Here is a 23,077-nt window from a genome sequence, read left to right on the forward strand (position 1 = left end):
ACACTTCTATGGAAAGTCAATGCTGAGTAGTATTACTGCAACAGTGACATAATTGCTAGGATAATTTACCCGTAATCAGAACTAATTAATATACCTGTAATCAGAAATAATTAATCTACCTGTAAACAGAAATAATTAATATATCTGTAATCAGAATAAATCAACATACCCGTAATTAAAATAAATTGATATACCTGTAATAAGAAATAATTAATATACCTGTAATCATAATGAATTGATATACCTGTATTCAGAATAATTGATATACCTTTAATCAAAACAATCTAATTTACCGGAAAGTACTAGTAATACACCTGTAATAAGAATAAATTAATATACCTGTAATCAGAACAAATCACCGTACCGTTGAGTGTTCCCGGATACATACCTCTGTCAAAGAAATCAACGATTTTCATCCCAGCAAAGGTACGACATTGTGGCACCACATCACGTATGGCGAAGTGATCCTGGACGTCCTAAAACACAGACAGGTGACGTATCATCATTAGAACTCTCATCACATCAGTATTAAAACATGGATACTATGGGTGTTTTCTTTATTCATCTATATCTTTATTTTTGCCTGTGGAATCTTTACAAATTCTAATGATAACCATTTCCTCATGAATGTATTGTAGTACATGCGCGTATCAATCTTGATAACATCTCATAAAAAAAACGTTATGTTCATTTTAACGGCTGACGATTCCGAAAGAAAAGAAAACAGGTTGTACTCATTAGAACTAAACATTATTTAAACAACTTGCTTCCTGTAACACTCATTACATCATTATGATGCTCGTCATACCAGATCATACCATTATAACCTATATCATGCATTAAATCATACCCTACCCCGGCAGTTTTCTCAGCCGTATCGTTGTCGCTCTCATCAGAAGACCCTGGTGCGCTGTGACCTAAAATGGTTCCCTGCAGTAAAACATAAAACGATTATGAGCATCATCAAACCTGAGTAGAGTCGCTCGAGGATACTTTTGCAAAATTTTGGCTTAGGGTCGGCGCTTATGTCCTTTGGGTAGAAAGGGATTTTTATCGTGCCACGCCCGCTGTGACACGGGACCTCGGTTTCTGCGGTCTCGTCCGAATTCTTTTTACCTCTTCCTTGTTAATTACAGTCTTAATACTTGTTCCGTGTTGATTAAAGTGCGTATACCTGCTCGTTGTTGAGCCGATCCATTTCAATCGCGGTTTCCTCGGAGGTCATCTCCTGTTAAAATCAGACAATACGTGTTGTAAAACAATAATGATATTTGTAAAAGTGATATAATGAATTTTATCCATTTACTAAAACTTTACACTTTCACGGTCGTTAATTTAACACTGTGAAAATAACAGAAGAACTTGAACTACCATAAGATACTTGCAGTAATATTCATCCATGATATATAAGAACATATATATGATTGACTATTGATGTTTTTGGTTTCAATACCAAAAATGAAATTGAATTAAAGTTGTTCTATTGTTCAAATGTATTGATTTAAAAAAAATCTTTTCGACATTCCTTAAGGCACTATATTTTCTGTTTCACCAGCGATACAGCGATTATTAAAATTGATTAAGGTAAAAACTAAAAAAAACAAACAAATAAACATGTGTTTGAGATATTTCACTCAGGAGACAAGATTTTCTATCATAATTTCGCGCACGTGAACGTACATGTATCAAAAGAAAAAGAAAAAAGGAAAGGGAAAAAAAAAAGAAAGGAAAAAAGAGAAAAGAAAAAAAAAACGAAGAAAATTAAGAGAGATACATCGTTGCCTCACTAGTGAAATTAATTATGTATCTCATGACAAAACATTTGAGTTTTGTTAGTAATATCAAAGTCTTACAAATTTAAGTGTCGAAATCCGTATAGTATTTGATAGAAAAGTCTGCTGTTTGATTGACTAACTGTATCTTATTTAACATCCCTCTCGATAATTTTTCACTCATATGGAGACGTCCCCAACACCAGTAAAGTGCTTCAAATTTCGGCCTTTGCTCGGCGCGTACGGCCTTTGATCAGTAAGGGTACTTTAACGTGCCACACCTGTAGTCCTGCTGTGACATGGGGTATCCGTTTTTAAGGTCATCTCCGAGGTCCCGTGATATTCACACCTGATGCAAATTGTTTGACGATGGAAATGTCACTTCCTGTTTTAACGACTTAGGTCTGTCGCGGCCGATATTCGAACCCCGACCTTCCGCATGCGCGGCAAACGCTCTACCTCTACATCACCACGGCTCTACCTCTACATCACCACGGCGGTCTAGAAAAGTTTACTTTGTTACAGTTTGCTTTGCTACAAGTATGTTGATCTATAGAACTGGGGAGGCAATGGTAAAACATCTGTGATGAATCATGAACAACATAATGTAGTGTACATTTATGAAGACTTGTAATGCAGTTGTTGTTCATTATTTGTCTTTGCTTGTCAATGTTTACTACTTAGAATAGAGCCGTTGCGTTTGTTTCTTTAACCCCCCCCCCCCCACCAACATTTACATTATATGGTTGTACAGGTATATAATTTACTTCTGTAACATGAATGAAAACCATAGTAAAATGCATTCCATATACATGTATGTATCAATTACTCTGTCCAACCTACAGATCCCCTCTTTTCGTTATATAGATCTTGCTAAAAGGGGTAAAAATAACGGATTTTGAAGGTGGACCCCTCCACCCCCCCTCCCCCCGTCTTTTGCAAATTATTCAAAAAGTCCTGGATCCGCCCCTTTTTATTAAACCGTGTATATAAGATTTTATAACAAAACTGATGCGATGTTGTATACGGCATTCAACAGGACGTACATCCTGTCTCCAACGAACACATCCCCACACGTCTTTACGATTTCTAACTGCGTTTTCACAGTGCCCCCTATCCCTACATAGGTCATGATTTGCAGCGCCCCTATCCCTACATAGGTCAGGATTTGCAGTGCCCCCTATCCCCACACAGGTCAGGATTTGCAGTGCCCCTTATCCCTACATAGGTCAGGATTTGCATACATTTAATTTTGTAAAATTGACACAAATTGCCATTTTTTAAAAATAAATGTTGCGAATTAGTTTTATCATTAAATGAGCACATAGGTTTGTTGTTTTGTTTTTTTTTTTTGTTTTTTTTGTTGGTTTTTTTTGTTTTTGTTTTTTTTGTTTTTAGTTTTTCCTTTTTGGCGAATTTCAAAGACCCGCAAAATTGGTAAACAATTATTTACAACGAAAATAAGCAGATGTGCGGTATTAGTTGAACAAAGTATCCCGAAAAACTGTATATCAAAATACAATGCAACGGGATATGGTAAAATTGATATAAAAATTGGGATTTACCATGACAGATTTCTATATGTCTGTTTATTTCTGTAGATAAGATTCTTCTCTCACGGCTGTAATCAGTAGAACACCTTTTTTTTTTTTTAGAATCCCCCCAGTCCCTATCATACTTACACCAATACAACTTGTGACTTTATATTACTGCAGGTCCTAGGTTAAGACTACTGTTAAAATGTTGTTGTGGTCATATTTTTGTGGCGGAGAAGAAAAAAAAACATACCAGGAAATGATTGTCATCTTTCATCATACTTAACAACGTCCTTGGGTTTTTCCCCGCCGTTTCCCTGACTGTGATTCATGTCGAGCTCCTGTACGTAACTGGAAGTTTGATGGTTAGATCGGCGGCTCTACTTTGTATGCCAGACTTGTTAATTATTAAAACGCAATACCAGTAATAAGTGATTTCTCATAAAACTTTACATACAATCTCAGAGGTACACAGCACTTCTAACAAGGTTGTACATATTGACATTGAAACGGAGCATGTTTTAAATTTAGGACAGTACCCCTTGCTTGACGTCAGAAACGACTAAAGAGGGCGGTTCCTCACAAAATTCGAAGCTCCGTGTAACAGCAGGTGTGTCACAATTAAAGATCCATTCTTGCTAAAAGGCCGTACGCGCCGAGCATAGGCCTAAATTCTACAGCTCTTCACCGGTAATGGTGACGTTTCCATATAAGTGAAAAATTCACGAAAGGGACGTTAAACAATATAAAATCAATCACTCAATCAGTCCGCATGATAATGCAATGGTGAATACAAATTACTTTTGTTACTTGTTTTCATTCGATGAAACAACACAAGACTTCGTAATTTTTATTCGTGGTGGTTCCCCCTTCATTGCGTGTTTATGACTATTCTTGGTATTTAAATACAGCAACATTGTGCGTACACTTCTTTAAAATACAGAGTGAAATTCTTCATTTTCTCAAAATTATTATCAACCCGACCATCATCTCCCCACCCCTTTTCATTTTGTCTCCGTTCCACTCACACGTCGGACCGGATTTTGTCTAAGGTCATACATGTATGTTTGTTGTGGAGAAACAAAAAAGGAAATGGTTATCAAAGCAGATCACACAAAGACAGCGTACTTCCTCTTTTCCGCCGATTCACTGATCGTGATTCACGGTAGTTGAATGATTACATCGGCGGGTCTACTGTGTATGTAAGTTTATTAAATCTCCATACCAGAAACAAGTGATTTTCACACCCACTTGACTTATACAATAATGTTAAGAATGCGGACGTCTAGTACTGCATGAAAAAAAATATGATTCTGTTGAAGAAGACATGACCAACCTCTCACGTTCGTAGAATATATTTGTTAATTAAAACTCCATACCAGAAACAAATGACTTTGTAGCACTTGACTTACAGAGCAATGCTAAATATGCAGGAACTCTAATCCTGCTAAAAAAAAAAATAATGACTATGTAGAAAAATATCGAATTGACGAACTGATCACTTTAATACGAGATGTTTTCTTGCAAATCAAATTTATGTCCATTTTAAACAGGACTGTAATCCGTTGACCATAGTCTGGTCAATAAGATGAAATTAATAAAATGACACAAATTTTAACCGTTTTTAAGAGAAAAAAAATTAAGTTCTCATAATCAAGTAATTCATGAAATCAAAAGATTTTGTCATTTATTTCTCAGGAAGTGGAATCTTCTAACAGGGATGTAATCGTGGAACGTATTAATGTGCTTCTAACAGGGATGTGATGTTTTGTCATGATAGATAAAACACTCATCTTTGATGATCAATGGCATTACGTATCTAAATACGAGTTATATACGAGATTTGTTTAAAAAAAATCAAAACGGTATGGTAGTTTAATCATTTTATTAGATAGATACACACGAAGTACAAAAAAAAAATGAACATTCAAACATACTAGGAGGGGTAGTACAGGGCGCCATGTCCACAAAGCACATGCGATCGTTTATCATCAAGAACACTACATTGTAAATCCCGATTTTCACAAACCATAAAGAACTATTTGATTTGAATACTCTTACGACACATCGCTGATTTCGATAAACATGCATTTGTATATGCACGCAAACTGATACCCACGCCCACCCTCAACTCCATGTTTTTGATCATGTGCGAGCCTGTCATCAAGTTCCGTGTACAATCGGAACACCGTTCGGTCTTTTCCGTAAAGACCTGTTTTTTTTTTCCTTCTCAACTCAACGGAAAAGGCAGTACCATATGACCGAAATGGATTGAAACTAACTTTTCACCATCGTATCTGGCTCAATTTTACTTTTATATATATTTTTGGGAGTTGAACTATGTTCAATCTCCCTGGGTCATCACGCACTTTTCTGCACAGTAATTTGTATTGATTTGTATAGTGGTCGTGAGCGGGGGTTCTGTGTCAGCTGATTTACTCCTAGGTAAATCAACATAAACTTTTATAAACATCCGCCATTAAATAATCCATGTAACTTTTCTGAATTAATCTAATTTTGATAATTGACATGTAAATAAATGCAATGATATTGTATTCAAATCAATTTGAATACAAGATTTCGATCAAATTGATACTGATAGACATAAAAAAATAAAAGATAAGGTTGAAAATTGTCGTTTGTAGCGCAGCGTCACCTATAAACATTGATAGGGAAACGAACGACAACTGCACATAAGCTCTATTCGCACCGTGACGCGAAATATCGAATATGGTGCGAAACCTCAGAAAATTTACAAGAAATAACTCTACAACATTGTGTATGTGTATATATTTGGTTTTTTTTTAATGTGATATAAAAAATGCTTGATGTTACATGTAGATTGAATTAAAACACGTCATTCCCAGTCAACAACTTTCGATTGGGATCGGAATACGAAATAAAATTTCTTATATCCGGTGGCAAAGTGAAACTGCTTCATGCTTCAAGTTATTGAATTACGTAGTAATTGCACGTTACACATTAGAGAACTGTTCCTTTTAATAAAGAAAGTCACAAAATAGATACAAAATGAGTGTACCTTATTCATTACTGTTACCGAGCTTTCGTCGACTATAATCTCGAAATGGCGTGTTTCGCTGCGCTTGATGACGGTAAGGTCCACATTTTCTACGTGAGTAGTGTGATATTTGTTTATGAATTTTTTGCGCATACATGGTATGTCTCGGCTAGGAATAATGGAAACTTTCTCACCTATGTATGTAAAGACATATTAATCTCTATTTTTAAAAATGTAGAACACTTTTATCAAATGACAATGTTTGAAAACGCTTAGAGCCCCGATGTCAGAATTTCCTTTTCCAAGACATCAATATGTCAAATTCATTATCCTTTTTTAATAGTATGTACCATATTTTGTACCAGTTATCCATTTTGAATCCCCTATTACAATGGGATTTTGCTGCACTCTGTAATGTTTGAGTGGATGTCATGAGTGTGTGTCAAACAGAAATTTTTAGAGCATGGAATAAGGTGCTGCCATGTATTACTTCACTATCAAAGTTTAACCCAGTTGCCACAATGTTGAATTTATGCTGCAAAAAGGATTGGAAATTGCTTTGGTCAAAGCACATTGTTTATTTGTCTGCAGATGAAAGAGACATGAGGATTCTCCCTCACAAACTGAAAAAAAAAAGTTATGGATCTTGTACATGTATAGTTTATTAATTACTATAGATTTCCAGCATCACAAGTCTGATTCCACTATATGCTTTCCATACTGTCAGGTTCATTCACCCCCTGTTTGAGCCACAGTATAATATCCCAAATACCTTGGCAATAAATAACATTATTTGACTAGTGTTTCATTTTTAGCGGAGTTGCGATGAAGTCAAACTCGGCTTATGATCTGATGAAGTGCCTTTGGGCGGGCAGGCGGGCACGCATCAACATTTCATTTCCGCACCATAGCTCTTGAGCAAATTATAGGATCTCATTCAAACTTAGATGGATTGTCAACCTCAGAAAGATGAGAAAGCCTATCGATTCTGGGGTCACTAGGTCAAAGGTCAAGGTCACTGGCTATAAATAGACTGAAATTTGGAGAAAATTTTGTTTTCCGCACCATAGCTCTTGAACGAATTATAGGATCTCAATCAAACTTAGATCGATTAAGTAAGACAGGAAGCCTATCGATTCCGGGGTCACAAGGTCAAAGTCACAGTGGCTATAAATAGACTGAAATTTGGAGAAAATTTTGTTTTCTGCACCATAATTTTTTAACAAATTATAGGATCTCAATTAAACTTAGATGGATTATCGCCCTTGATGAGACAAAGAAGCCTATTGATTTTGGTCAAGGGTTAAAGGTCAAGGTCACAAAGGATTTAAGTCGGCTGAAATTTATGTACGCAAAATTTTGCTCCCTGCTTGATAATTCTTGAAAACTTTTCTACCGGTTCCCTTTATGCCCATTCTTTGTGCAACTCGGCTTGTGCATTTCCGACGCCCGACAATTTTTAATTTTTTTGCATTTCATTTATTTTGAGTTATTATACAATTATTTACCATTCCATTGATCCTCTACAGGACTGTAGTATGCTCAGGTGACAGTTTAGCATATTGGACTACCTTTTCAAGTAATGAATCCTTAGAATTAGCTATAACTAGGATTAAACTTGAATGTATATATACAGGGGAAAAACTTCTTCATAACTGCAAGGCATTGATAACCATATTGATTTGAATGTTTGGGCCATAATATGTGGTTACATTTTTCATGAGAATATAAAGGGGTGAAATTCTAGAAAACAACAACACAACTTCAGTTACTCGAGGAGCGTTGTGGCCCATGGGTCTTCCATTATCCATGTTTGCTGTTGTAACGCTTTGAAAAACAACAACAGTTGATTTGTATCTAAAATCATGATAATATTCAGTCATTTATCCCCCTACCCTTCCAGTGTTATCTGTTCTAACTTAATTTCCACAATGTTCAACTCCCACGAGTACTTTAAGTACTTTGATTTGCGTGGACATCAGGGTCTATACAATACATTACAAGATTCCTCTCATCAAAGGTCGTTTTCCTCTTAAGTTAGGACATTACTTGATTACTGTCCAAGGTACGTCTGTAGCACCTATACTTTTATATCAGATATTTACCATTTGTATCATTTTTCATTTTAAGCATATAGAATGTAAATTAATAAAATCGCCTTTCCGGGGCTATCGGTCGTACGTTTTTAGCAAAAATTTAAAATAGTTTGCTAAATGTTATGGCTGAGAAGTTATTTGTGGCCACTACTCTATCAAATATGTTTCAAATCAATGACCAGTGCATCTAAATTCTAATAAAAAATCCATAACTATTGCATGCAATTTTAATTGTTTAAACTAGTATTGGTTGAAATGTTCATAATTTTAGAATGAATAGATTATATACAGATATTATTAATCTACTGATACTATATTCACGTTACGGTGCATTACGCTAACGTTTCACTAATTTATAAGTATTTTATAGAAAAAGAGCGTAAACAAATTCCTTACAATTGCGAATATTTGTCAGTTGTTTTCCCTATTTCAAACATAGGTGGCGCAAGACTCGTTTACGTCCTTGTTGACTTCCGGTGTACATAAGATTTATAAGAGAGTGTAAGGTTTTTTGTTGTGCAAATAGGGAGCGGGGGTAGAATTCCCGAGATATGAAGCTTTTAAAAAATTCAATTAGTTCATTGTCATCAAATGTGACAGCGACAACGATCGCTTTAAGTCGTGCGCTATAAACTTCAGTCTTCAGTCCGACTTCACAGATATCAGATGACGACTTTGTTGCAGAAAGTATTTACGAGGGATTAAACATTTGCTCTGTAGATCGTAATATTCTGCATGAATGTTTTATACTGAAATTTTATCTATCCTCAGTGATACAGTCATCAATGATCTTATAATTCTATGACCCCCCCCCCCCCCTTTCTAGACTAGATCTATAATCGAACAGGGGAAATTTGAGTCATCAATATATAAACCAAGTATGGTACAAAAATACATTTCAGATGTCATTTAAAAATCAATTTTAGAGTTAACCAAGGTCGTCCAAATATGAATGAACGCGATTGCTAATAGCACCCCCCTCCGCCGTCACTCGGTACGACGACACGACTGTAATGGAGGGGTGGCTATAATCAGACTGTAACTGTAAGGCAGTGACTATTCTTAGGTCTTGTTTTCCTATTTGATGACTGGATTGTAAATTAATTTCAACACTTTACTTTCATTGTTAATTTTGTTAATTCAGGATACAGTCGTGCTTTTCACGCAGAGTACAACCAACTCTTAGTATATATCAATCATAGTATATGGATGGAGACGTGAATTTAGAAATTGAAAGCTTGAACTTCCGTCTTAAACTTGCAATCCAAATTGTAATATTCAATTAAAATGTAGAAACTCGAAATTTTTAGTCATTATTGTACAGCTAGCATATGGGGTAGTAAAATTTATTGACCTGCCAATTTTTATGCTCTCGCCTGCCCTATGGACTAATAAAAAAATAATCGCAAACTGTTTACCTATCGTAAATAAACTGTTTAATGTGGTATGATATATTATGTACTCTGTATACATGTGCCTTCTCTATCGTGAATTTTATTTCATAAAGAGAAGTTATACATATACATTCACTATTACTACACATTTTAACAGCTTAATAATATAATTTCAGATATATATGGATATATTTAATAATTGATATTCTTAATCCTCTCTCTCTCTCTCTCTCTCTCTCTCGAGAGAGAGAGAGAGAGAGAGAGAGGGAGAGGGGGGGGGGTCCGCATCTTATTGTTTTAAACATATGCAATTCAACAACTTATAAAGAATTATGATGTATTGTATATTATATATTCAACCTAAACTACTGTTTAAGCATTTAAGCTTCACTAGGAAGTAGTTTATGATGAAAAACGTTCAATGTGTATTGAATGTCTTTATTTAATCGATGTGACAGAGAAAATTCGGTTACAGCTGAAACTCTCAAGGTGCTTTCCTTTCCGCCCAGAGAGTCTTGCAATGCGTTTTCTAAGTTCGTCTCTAAGCGCAGTGAGGTCCTACGAACCATAATCCACCATCGTTACTAAATATTCAACACATTTCTAATCTAAACATGTTCTTCCGACGCTCTCTTAAACTTTTGGACGTTAACGGATCGTGCGCCACCTGTAATCAAGGGAGAGTAAATTGAAGTTTTATTTGCCATTCAATCATCAGTTTATTTTGGACATTGTAGAACTAATTTGTTAAAGAGACACTACAACTCATTTTCCACATTTTAATAAAGTGTTTTTTAAAAGATGTATTGATAAAATGATAAATTTCATATCGATACTGACAATTTTGAACAATTGGGATGCATCAATTTACTCTCAACTGCGCTTTGAAGATCGTTCGGAATTCAAAGGTTTCTTCATGCTGACTCGGACTTTTGAATGCTTATTTACATCACGTGGGTTTGAATGACAGCAAAGGTATTCTGTAGGAAATTATTTAAATTCCCCTTCAAGGGGGTCCACACTCACCTTTCAAGTATAAGATTATTCCCTGCTCCTTATAATAAGTAATTACAAATCATTATTTCAACAGAAACCTTCAATGTTCCCATTGACCGTTGTTTTTACAACTAACACGTGTCGTGTTCAGATAAAAATAGCACTTACTTTTAAACGTGGTGTCTTCGCAGCTAGTCTCAATGGCAGATTGAGGGGGCCAGGATCCCCCTCCCTTTTTACCCCACAGATTGTGAATGAAAATCCAAATTTTGCACCAGAATGGCCGATTACTTTGGCTAATCTTTGACTTTCACACCCCTCTTCGGAAATCCTAGATCCGCCACTGAGTTACATGTGTTTCTCCGAGCTCTTTGTTTTCCAACGGTCATACTGATCCCAAGGTAAATTTTACTTCACGTATGAGTTTTATCTCATGCTATTTTTACCTCTTTTCTCACAGAATCTTTCAAAATTCTAGATCTATCAACTACACTTTCTCTCTCTGGACGACATGTTGCACTGTTTACTGTCTATGCGTATGCGTCTGAAGACTGAAAGGAGGAGACTCGATAGTTTGTGTATAGGCCATCAAAAAGTATTAATTTTTACGTTAAAACGATAATTTTGAACTTTAGATAAGTGTTATTTTCGCAAAGTTCATACTTTCAACAATGCAACAAAAATTGAGAAAGCGCTGGGAAAATTGTCATTTCATGATTTCTTAACAGTAGGTCAAATTTCCAAGGTCACAAGGTCAAACAACCGGTGACTGTAGCTCAGTGGTAGAACATTCGCTCTGTAACAGGGAGGTTGTAAATTCGAGCCCCGCATGTGTCATGACCGCCTAAAACCTACGACGTATAAATAGGAAGTGATTGATAATTCGCCAAACACTTGCAATATATTTAGCCTTGGGAACTTGATCTTGGAGTTTGTCCCAAATTTCTAAACTTTAACTTTATTCATAAACATATTCCTTGTAACCTATGATTTATAAGCGCTCGGGGCCGAATAAGTCAGGGTTCTTTAGCGTGCCAACGCCTGCCGCGACACATGACCTCCGTTTTTAAGGGCATATCCGGAAGACACGTGCTTCTCGCTTCTAAATACCAAGTAAACTCTGATCCCCTATTGTGGCCCAATCCTACATCATGGCTCCTGAACTGAACAAGCATGAATGTCATTTATTCAATGATAATCTGTGCCAAATTCTATTGAAATTAGTCTAGTGGTTCTTCATATATAGTTGAACATAGGAATGGGGTGTTAGGTGAGGTGGGGGTATGGGATGTAGGGGGGGGGCACTTTCGCATGGTTTCAATCCATCAGTTCAATCTTACATTCTTTCTAGTCAGTACTTTTATAAAAAAAAAAAAAAAAAAAAAAGGGAAAGAGTGGAGGGTTGCAGTTTACCTATATACCTAATTTTGCATATGAATATACAGTTTTATTACCTGCGACTTTGCATGTTTATAGATAACAGAAATTGGACAAAATAAATAATGACCCCCCCCCCCCCCTTCCCACCTTCCCCCTAACTGACAACTGAAGAAAGTAAGATTGAAATTATGAAGATTAATTTCAATGTATTATTGATGGATGCACAACCTCTCCCTCCCCTATTTTAGGAATGGAAATCGAAGCCTAGGCAAAACATGTGTTGGGATAAATATAGATGGCGATATCCCCACCCCCGAAAAATGTAGGATTTCGAACGTGTTGTGAAAATAACGTGGTTTTTTTTTATTACTATCTATTTATTCTTGCTTTTGAAGAATTTTAGACAATCCGGATAAGCTTCTCTTACCCCCCCCCCCTCCCCCACCTACTAGACTTTGAAAAATTATACTTCCTTTAATCAAGTAATTAATTATAGATTTATTCTAAAATTTATCTAATTTTGACCGTTAGGTTACGATGCTCATAATGCTTTATCCACTGGGCAGTTTCAGATGTGCCATAACATGTTTCAAGTTAATTACATCAGAATTCAAAATTATGGGGTAGTGCAAGTGTCACAAAAAGCACGTAGGAGGAAAGTGAGAACCTCGTAAGTTGTCAGAAATAGTACTCAAACATATTGTATATTATACATGCAATGAAATATGTTCAAATTAAATCAAAAATCAAATCAAGGATGTTGACCATACGATATATAAAATAATACTGTTAAAAAAATTAAAAAAACACCAATAAATATAAGTATGTACATATAATATTTTTAACAACAGTTTTAGCTAAAGAAGTCAAACATAATTTTACCCTTTTTGTATAATTGTAATTTTAAATTGTGTACTGTGTTAAAATTAAAAAAAAATACAGATGCACATGCCTAAGGTTTAGTCTCATACGTTTTCACATAAAATATGCAGTGATTATATTTAATAGACATGATAATTATGAATAGACTTGTGAATTTCACTGACTCTCTGTGTATTTCTCTATTCACTTATATATTCGCGTTTATTATTTATTCATGTATCTATTTATCTTTGAAAATCAATTTATTCATAAACAGTATGTATTTTTACTCTTTATTATTCATTTCTGCATTGAAAAAATACATGCAATTTTCTTTTATTTCTTTTATTTCATTTCATTTTTTTTTCTGATACCACTATTCCCTAATATACACTTGTTAATGAAAAACAAAACTTAAATATTTACAATGGTAACGGTATCAGATTGAATTTTGTCAAAGAAATATATACGATTTTTATTTTATAAATTCCCATCGGGTACCCCAATTTGAAGCTTGAAAGAGTTGTCCCTGATAGGCGACGTCGTTTCGACTGGTAAACTAAAATATGCATGGTTTTATTTCTGAAGGCCCTCTTTAGCGTGGTTTTTATTTAGGAAACCTATATATCAAATTGAAGTGGAGTAAATACTGAGTGTATCACACATTGTAACATGTATTGCAACTTCTCCGAGAAAAGTGTGAAAAATTCGGCTGAAAGTTACATACTTTGAGCAGTTTATAAACATTATAAATATTGTATCTGTAATAAAATTGTTTATTTTATTCTGCAGATTCCCGGAAGTCTTTTTGTAACAAGTAACAATTTTATGCACCTTGGTTGTTTAGAAAAACTTGCCAATAAATAAAGCGCGGTTTTTATTACCTAATAATGACGGCGTATTTCATGCGAAAAAGCGTGCATTTCATTTCAAATAGGAGTATATAAAGGTCAATATTGTAAGACAATATTATACATTTTTGATCAATAAGGAAATTCTTTCTTAAATTCTGTTACAGATTTAGTTATTGACAGAGTAAAAATAATCTATTTCCTCGTTTAAAAAAACAACAACATCGTTTTGTTTAGAGTGAAGACCTAATCCAAGGTTATATGTTTGTTACGGAGAACAGGGGAAATGGTTATCAAAGTAGATCATTCAGAGATAATGTACTTCCTCTTTTCCGCCGATTCACTGATCGTGATTCACGGTAGTTGAATGATTACATCGGCGGGTCTACTGTGTATGTAAGTTTATTAAATCTCCATACCAGAAACAAGTGATTTTCACACCCACTTGACTTATACAATAATGTGAAGAATGCGGACTTTTAGTAGTGCATAAAAAAACACACCAGAAAACAATATGACTCTGTTGAAGAAGACACGACCAATCGGTCACTTTCATTGTTCTCTTACAATTGCAAAATAATCCACACCCTATTTCGTTAGAAGAGCTTTTATATGACGTTAGGACCTTGACAACTCCCCGGAGACCTCTGCTGTTGTAAAACAATCGACTTTAAAATGAATCAGAATTGTTTTCTATAACAAAAGTATAAACGCATGTAAAATCAACAAACTTTGACTACCAGTGGTTAAATTAAGACCGTGAATACGTTATGTATTTTCATACCCTGAGATCGAAGATCGGAGGGGGGGGGGGGTACTGTTTTTTGTTCTGACCGTCATTCTGTAATTGTGCCGGAGACTTTAACCTTGCTAATACCATTTGAACAGCAGGTGCTATGTATTTGATATTTCACATGATTATTCCTTGTGACAAGACCTTTCCGTGGGTACTAAACTTTTTTGACTCTGTGACCTTGACATTGGATTTTGACCGACTTTTTAAAACATGATGTTGGTCATAACTTGTAAACGATCAATATTAGAGCTTTCATATTGCACATGCACATTTCTTGTGAAAAGATCTTTCTACTGGTACCAATATATTTCTCTTTATGACCTTGGCCGTCTTCGGAATTGGCGATTATTGGGGACATTTGTGTTTCACTAACACATCTTGTTTCATTCTTTAAAAGATGGTCCGTTAATGAGACACACCAGTTCTTTATACGTCTAAAAGAGTTAGCACTCTTTCTAAATGGCAGATTCAAGGGAGTGTACAATATCCATGCAATTTGAGAGGTAACCAAATCCATAATCGTCAAACGCACCCACCCCCAACACCAACCCCTTGTGGAAATTCGATAGAAGCATTTTCATTCCCGACATGTTCTAGAATCAACGTAACATATGAACACGTTAGTTTATCTGTTGAATTATATATTTCATGTTTTGTTTTAATGTATACACGGGTAACGCGACTTGCTAAATTCTTCTAATCATGGAATTATCGTGCGATAATTATGCTAAAAGTCATACATGAAAATTCATTTATGCGATAATCATACAATTTCCATATCATGTGTCATTTTCATGTTTGATTTGACGCATCATAACATTTGGACATTGTTATAGGATAATCGCGCAGTATTCACATGCATATACAAAAGCAATAATCATGCACACTGAACTGTGAATAAATGTAGGAACATCAAAGCCTATATCAAACATTATTTTGTTTCTATCCATGTTTAAATTCTATACAGACAAATCTAATATAATCTAACATCAATTTCCGTTAACTTTTCTCGTTATCCTAACCCTGCACCATGAAATTCATGTAAAGATCGTGTCTCACATGACTTCCCGACAAAACTGTCTGCGGGAAAACTAGGCGAGTTAACACGCGTCTTAATCCTCATTTTTTTCTCGCGTGAAATGTATGCCAATTTCAAATATTTACACTCACTAAATCATTTATCTTATCTTTCTATTGAAATTGACATTGTTTTATCTGGAACAATGAATCCATGTGTGTTGCAAACTAGTTCGATCCGGTTTTTAGTACCACCTGTATGTCTAATCATCACCATATATGGAACATCAAGAAGGTCAAAGGATGCACTGGCTGTTCCGTTTGACGTAACGAATAGGTTTTATTTTAAAATAATGCATAACAATATAAATATAAAGAATACAATATCTTTCGTTGTTGTTTCACCGGGTGATGAAGGAAGCAATCGTTGCAGAAAGAAATTACATAACCCGCTTGCCAAAGCGGGTTATATATTTCTTTCTACAACACTAGCGACCTTCATCAACCGATGAAACAACACAGAAAGCATTTCATTGTTTAATTGGGGGATACGGGTCATATTCCACTTTGCATTTGTACATGCATACATTTATCAAATACAACCTAAAGTCAATTTTTGACATTATTCTATCATACTAAAACGAAGTTACTCATGATTTATAAATATTTACTTTGTCTAACTTTTCAAGTGGATATATCATATTCAGATTGTTTTCTGATACATAAATAAATAAAAACAAAAAACACAACAACAAAATTAAACACCTCAGAACTTTGAATTATGCTTCAATTAAAAAAAACAAATCCGGAGGGGGGATAGCAACAATTACTTACTACATAACGCTCTTTAAAACTTCCTAGATCCACCTCTAGGTAAGGAATCCGCAGAGTTTGTTATAAGAAACGCTGGCTTTACAAACAAATGACAGAAAATCACCTTTTTCCTCCGTTGATTGTGTACTGACTCGATACGAGGAAGGAAATAAGGACGCACGCAGTCTTCCCGTTCAATATAAAGTTATCGTATCGTGCATCACATACTACCCCCACCACTAGCTCACATCTGAAAACACCAAAGTAAAAAAAAAAAAGAATTGTATAGAAATCAAACATTATATGTACAGTTAAATCATTAGATCAAAGGAAGATTTCAGCGAGTTTGCCCAACTATCTACTTTGTATTGCTTGTAGGAGTTATGCGATTGATCATTGTTCGTTATCTTCACCTTTCATAAAGTGAAGGGTATAATAAAAGCATAATAAGTACGAACTATTGCACAGTTATAGGAGTAGCTGCAGGTGTAGACCAGTCGACAGGGGATGCTTAGTTCTAGATTCTGTGACTGGTCAACAAGATGTGCTTACTCCTGCTAGGCACCTGCTCTCGCCTCTGGTGATCCCAGGGGTTTGTCTTTGTCCAACTCTTAATTGTGTTCTGTTTATAGGTTTTATAAAATTTTCAATGTTCGTTATCTTCACTTTGTGCATCGTAAAAATTTTCGCGGTATATTCTCGTTGATTATTTTAGCTGTTTAGTTAACATGTTCAATGTCCTTCATGTATTACTAAAACCCTCTTTAACTTCTACTTAAGTTTCTGATCTGTAAAACTTTATTACGGAATATGTATTCCAATAACAGTTGCTACTAAATAACTGAAAATTGTATACATGATCCACACAACGCCATGTCATTTCATGAACGACTTTTAATGCTCTTTAATATCTTCGATACACAGATCTCCATCTCCGCGATCCTTTCTTTTCACAAACAAACTCTAACTGTCCGTCACATGACGTGTCGCTCCATGTCCCATTCTTTGGCATCAACCTGATGTGTTTACTCCACGCTCCTTCCGCCGGTTCAAACATCCCACAGCTTTCCAGTTGCCCGCCGTCAGGCTGCCCAGATTTCCAACTGGTGTAGTAAACTCTGCTTGCAGTAGAGGCAGAAAGAAACACTCCGTCTATGAGGAAGTCCGTTATACCAAGCCACACTCCTTTATACCCTGTCAGAAAAATCTTTAAATAGCAACAGCATTTAAGGAGGCACTCTACATTGTTATAATAGTCGATTTCCTTTTAAATCATGGCCTAAAATATAGATACCAGCAATATTTGTCCATTCAATTCAAAATTCATTGCCTAGCTGAATATATAGCTCAGTAGGTTAGTGCTTTGACTGCTGAACTGTAGACTGCGGGTTTGAGTCCAGCAGTGGTTTAATTTGTTTTTGAAAATTTGAAAGTTTACAATTTCAAAATATTGTTTTACGTATCCTCTACGTTTCATCAATATCATATTTCTTCAATGTGACATACATCTTTATCGTAGTATTAGTAGCTACTTGTAACTAAGACGCTTTTATACGTGACTGGAATATATTTCCGAGATATAATTCCACAACAATCATAAGCAATCATATACAAAAAATGTTGTCGAAACATACATGTCCCTTCTTCACTTCTGTTAATATTGAAAACAATCAAGGTTTCATTTAAAATGTGGCTCACTACACCTAAAAATAGTTTCTCAAATCAGTACAAATTGATTTAATCATAAAGGATATAATGATATATAATAAGTATAGATATCAAACAGGCAGAACATATTCATATTTGGGAGAAAAACACGATTTTAAAAAATAACCAAAAAAAAAAAAAAAAAAAAAAAACTATTTCAACACATATGTGCAAAAGACTCTGGCGGATTTGAACTAGCGATATGCGGTTCAACAGCCCAATACTTTAGCCACTGAGCTACAATGATAGACAAACAAATCGATCGATAGAAATAATTTCACAAAACATTTCAGTCTCCATCTTGTGACTTAGTGTCTTACAGAGTATAAGCTTTAGTGTAGATGGAATACGTATCATACATGAAAGGTAAAGATAAAGAACAGTGATCAATGTCACAACCCCCAAAATCGATACAAAGCAAAAGTGTGGGACAAGCACGGACCCCTGAACCCACTATGACATAGATTAAATATAGGATCCCCCGTTTTGTGATGATTTATAAATTCACATAGCATGTTCACCCCTCCGGTTATTCATTGACGTTGGTTTTGGGGATTGTTGGGAATTTTGCTTCCTGACATTTTGTAAACAAACTATGTAAAATTGACATTCCTTTGTGATGTCAAAAATGGCGTAGGACAACATATCATAATAATGAAAATTGATGTAATAAGCGATATCTACTGCACAAAGGAGTAAATATGTGATAGCATGTCAGAATGCACTTCCCTATATCTGATCTATTTTTTTTAAACATGCGACTTATTCCCGATTTTAAGATCGTTCAAAATTGACAAACATAATTTACCTTTCAACAAAATCCGCACATGTATCTATCTCTCCTCCCAGGGTCCCCCGATCTCTAGGAGTATGGAGGTATTGTTGTCCCCGTCCCCCGATCTCTAGGAGTGTGGAGGTCTTGTTGTTGCAGTGTATCTTATAAGTAAGCTGGAAATTGCTCAATTCATGTAAAAATATGCCATCATACTAGCAGTCTGATGTTCAATATGACTTTTGAACACATCAGAGAAATCAGTGGATTAGGGTACTAAATTTTGTTTTCCCCTACGGGTATATGAACTACACATCTGACTTGTCAACGGGGGGGGGGGGGTGCATATTACGAGAGAGTTACCCATTGTGTAATAACAATTAATTCTATATAAAGTGGGCATGATATTACTTACCTGAGTGCCTTTAAAGGTGGAACTCTCTTCCGAGAACCAGTAGCAGTTGACTCCAAATGGAACCCATCCCTTGTCACAGACTAATAATAACAAAGTATCTTATTAATGGAATCCAACCCTTGTCACAGGCTAGTAGTAATAAAATATCTTATTAATGGAACCCAACCTTTGTCACAGACTAGTAATAACAAAATATCTAATTAATGGAGCCCAACCCTTATCACAGACAACATAAGAACAAAATATCTTATTAATAGTTACCTACCCTTCTCACAGACAATCAATAAAAATATATTCTATTAATGGTTCTCAACCATTGTCACAGACTAGTTATAACAAAATATCTTATTAATTGAACCCAATCCTTGTCACAGACTAGTAATAACAAAATATCTTATTAATGGAAACTAACCCTTGTCACAGACTAGTAATAACAAAATATATCATCATTGGAACCCAACCCTTGTCAATGACTGTTAATAAGAATATAGCTTAGCAATGAAACGCAACCCTTGCCACAGACTAGTTATAACAAAAAATCTTATTGATGGAGCCCAACTCTAGTCACAGATTAGTTATAACAAAATATATTTTTAATAAAATCCAACCCTTGTCACAAACTAGTAATAGCAAAATATCTTATTGATGGAATCCAACCCTTGTCACAGACTAGTTATAAAACATATCTAATTGATTACAGATTATCTTATTGATGGAATCCAACCCTTGTCACATACTACTTATAACAAAATATCCCATTAATTGAATCCAACCATTGTCACAAACTAGTTTTAACAAAATATTTTATTATTGAAATTCAACCCTTGTCACAAACTAGTATTGACAAAATACCATGTGAATAGAATCGAAACTTGTCACAAACTAGTTATAACAAAATATCGTATGGAACTCAATCCTTGTCACATACTGGATATAACTAAATAATTCATAAGTGAAATGAATAATGAAACATAATGTGTTTTATTTATGTTTCAAAATAAGTTAGTGAAAGGTGAAGATAAAGAACAGTGATCAATCTCATAACTCCTATAAGCAATGCCAAACAGTGAGTTATGCAAACAGGAGCCCCTGGACACACCATAGGTGGTATTAGGAACCTAGGAATATTAAACATCCCCTGTCGGCAGGTCGCACACACAGTGAGCCCTATATCTATATCTTGATCAGGTAAATTGAGTTATGCGTAGTCAAAATCAGGTCGGGTAGTCAGAATTAGTGTACCGAGAACGGTCTAGCAGTCGGTATGGAAAAAAAATCAGACAGCATTTGACCCAATGAAAGGTTGTATTGTCAAACTAGATCGTTATAACAGCCATATAATTTACGAAATGCTGACTTTAAACGGGACTGTCTATCGTTTATATTGATTAATAGTTTATTGTTTTAGCAATAATTCAACCATCTTACGGCGGTAGAATTTTTTATAATGTAGGAATAGTCATGAATAAAAAAAGTAGTAGTTTTGTCACCTCTGGGGACAGAAAAGGGCTTACTGTATAAACACAGGGAGCTCGGTATTGTATTCTATTTAGCGTCTTTGGCAGATGGTACAATACTATAAATTACGCGTACATTGCTAGATATGTGTTACTATTTCAGATGCGGCTTTTAATATCAGACACGCGCTTAATTTCCGGTAAATCTTTCTTGCAGTTTAAAATTCGCATCTGCCGAATATATATGTTGACAGTATTCCCACGCATATTTTTTATTACTGAGGGACATAGTACATGTTAAGCTTAAGTCAAAAAATGAATGTTGCGATGAAATGATTCAGAAATCCATCATTATAAGATAAAATGGTTTTTTCAGTATTTTGTCATCAACAGTTATTGAAGGGAAATACAACCCAAAAGATTTTTACATGATTGATGATAGGATTAATTATATGATAAAGATATGCCCTACTATTGTGTTGATATACGGTCTAGATAAGCTTCAGTACTAATTTGAAAATGTTAACAAAAATTGACTTCCCGCGATCTATAGATGTTGCCATGATGTGTAACTCTTTCATATTCAAGACCACAAAAAGCAATACTTTTGACGTCACACTGTCTGTTCCGGTTATGATGAGATTTTAAGATCATCAAAGATGTGCATATAGTAGATCCTACGAATAAATATGTTGATGTCTTCCTGTCGAGCAGTCAATTACATTAATGCGAAGGGAGATGTGATTTTTCCCCCGAATTTCCCCACCCAACCAAATCATTTGAAAAGAAAATACTACGTAAAGTGAGGATTCATCATTTGCGTAATGACAAATTGAGGTTCGAGACATTTGCATGAAGACACATTTACCTTCTGCCTGGTCTGCGTCTCGACTGAACGTCTTATTTTCTTCTTACGAAAGAACGGGCTCAAATCCATACGGCTCCAAACTTAACTGTTCGTGACTTATCATGTTTACAGTGCTACATGTACTGATGGGATAAACCGGAACAGACGGTGAGACGTCATAAATTAAACATCAACGGTCGCTCTCTTAGCGGTGGGTAATTCAAAATATATGGTAGATTAACATTGATTTAATTGTTAAGTAGGAATTTTTGTTCTTAAAGACTGTCATTTACGACATCGATAAGTGATACTTTATTCATTAAATCAAAAATGTGGTTAGAGTTGCCTTCTTCTATAAGATGTAATGAACATCTTACAGGTGATTGGAATGTTGGCTTACGTCTGCGTGTGTTCGATTATCCCGGACCAAGTGTAGAGCCACAAACTGTGATATGTGTTAGCTGTTCCTGATCGTTAGAGCTGTTGTTTTTTTTATCATCATCGGGGTAATGCCTGTCGCGACTTCGGACCTCTATGTATGTATTACGACGGTAACACATGTCACGACACGGGATGTCCGTGTATTTATTATCGCACCTACATGTACACCAGTTGCGGCATGGGGCCACTGTGTTTTTTATTATCGCACTAGCGTCTGTCGCGACATAGGACCTCATTATTTTTTTTTATAATTCCAGACCAACGCATGTCGCGATGCCGGACTTCAGTTTTAAAGCTATACGCAGAACACCCGCGATTTTCATATATCGAACGTTTTGGCAAATAAACAGTCCCAGTGTGTATTCAGAATCTCCCGATCAGGTTTCAACCACTGAGCCACCGAAACCGGTAAAACATCGTATGTACCCCACTGTATAATTTATTGTTATATCAATGTGCTATTCTTCACTGGAAACAGTGTAAACAAAAAATACGTTGAAATATTTAAAACGTTTAAAAATACTTATATTATTAAACCTTATCACGGATAGTTTGTTGACTTACGGTTAGTAGGTGCATGTGGATGTCGTCTGTGATCCGGGAAAACTGAACATTAGCGGGTTGCATTGGTTTTATTTATACTTAGTGACTGACGCTGATTGGTTGAAAAAAGTTCGCACATGTGACATGATTCCTACTTAAATTTGGGGAAGAAAATCAATAACTATTAAAATGGATTTTAACCACCACCCCCTACTCCCAATGGTACAGTCTAGGGACTCATGTCATTGGATATTTGGCTTACGGTCAGCGGCCTTTTTGAGCCGGACAAAGCGGGTGTGTCCGGCCAACAGAAGATACTTTCTCCTCTTATCTCACCTGGTGTGTCCAGAAATCCGTGTTTGCAC

The 23,077-nt window shown here is 35.4% G+C and overlaps 1 protein-coding gene across 2 annotated transcripts in view; it reads right to left on the minus strand.

The window, feature by feature from the left end:
- The window catches only part of LOC125661032 (uncharacterized), a 60,085-nt gene extending 37,320 nt beyond the window's left edge, over positions 1 to 22,765 (minus strand). The window contains exons 1-6 of one of the 2 annotated variants that reach the window (XM_056148067.1): positions 22,734 to 22,765; positions 19,046 to 19,504; positions 16,552 to 17,724; positions 1,175 to 1,228; positions 856 to 930; positions 389 to 476 (exon numbers count right to left, since the gene is read on the minus strand). In XM_056148067.1, coding sequence (XP_056004042.1) covers positions 389 to 476; positions 856 to 930; positions 1,175 to 1,225 — 214 coding nt within the window. In that variant the 5' untranslated portion in view covers positions 1,226 to 1,228; positions 16,552 to 17,724; positions 19,046 to 19,504; positions 22,734 to 22,765. Of the gene's footprint in view, positions 1 to 388; positions 477 to 855; positions 931 to 1,174; positions 1,229 to 16,551; positions 20,057 to 22,733 lie in introns of those variants that run through there. The other variant, XM_056148068.1, reaches the window with a different exon arrangement.
- Between the last annotated feature and the right edge of the window lie 312 nt (positions 22,766 to 23,077).

The sequence above is a fragment of the Ostrea edulis genome, chromosome 8, assembly GCF_947568905.1.
Source record: "Ostrea edulis chromosome 8, xbOstEdul1.1, whole genome shotgun sequence".
Classification (NCBI taxonomy): Eukaryota; Metazoa; Mollusca; class Bivalvia; order Ostreida; family Ostreidae; genus Ostrea; species Ostrea edulis.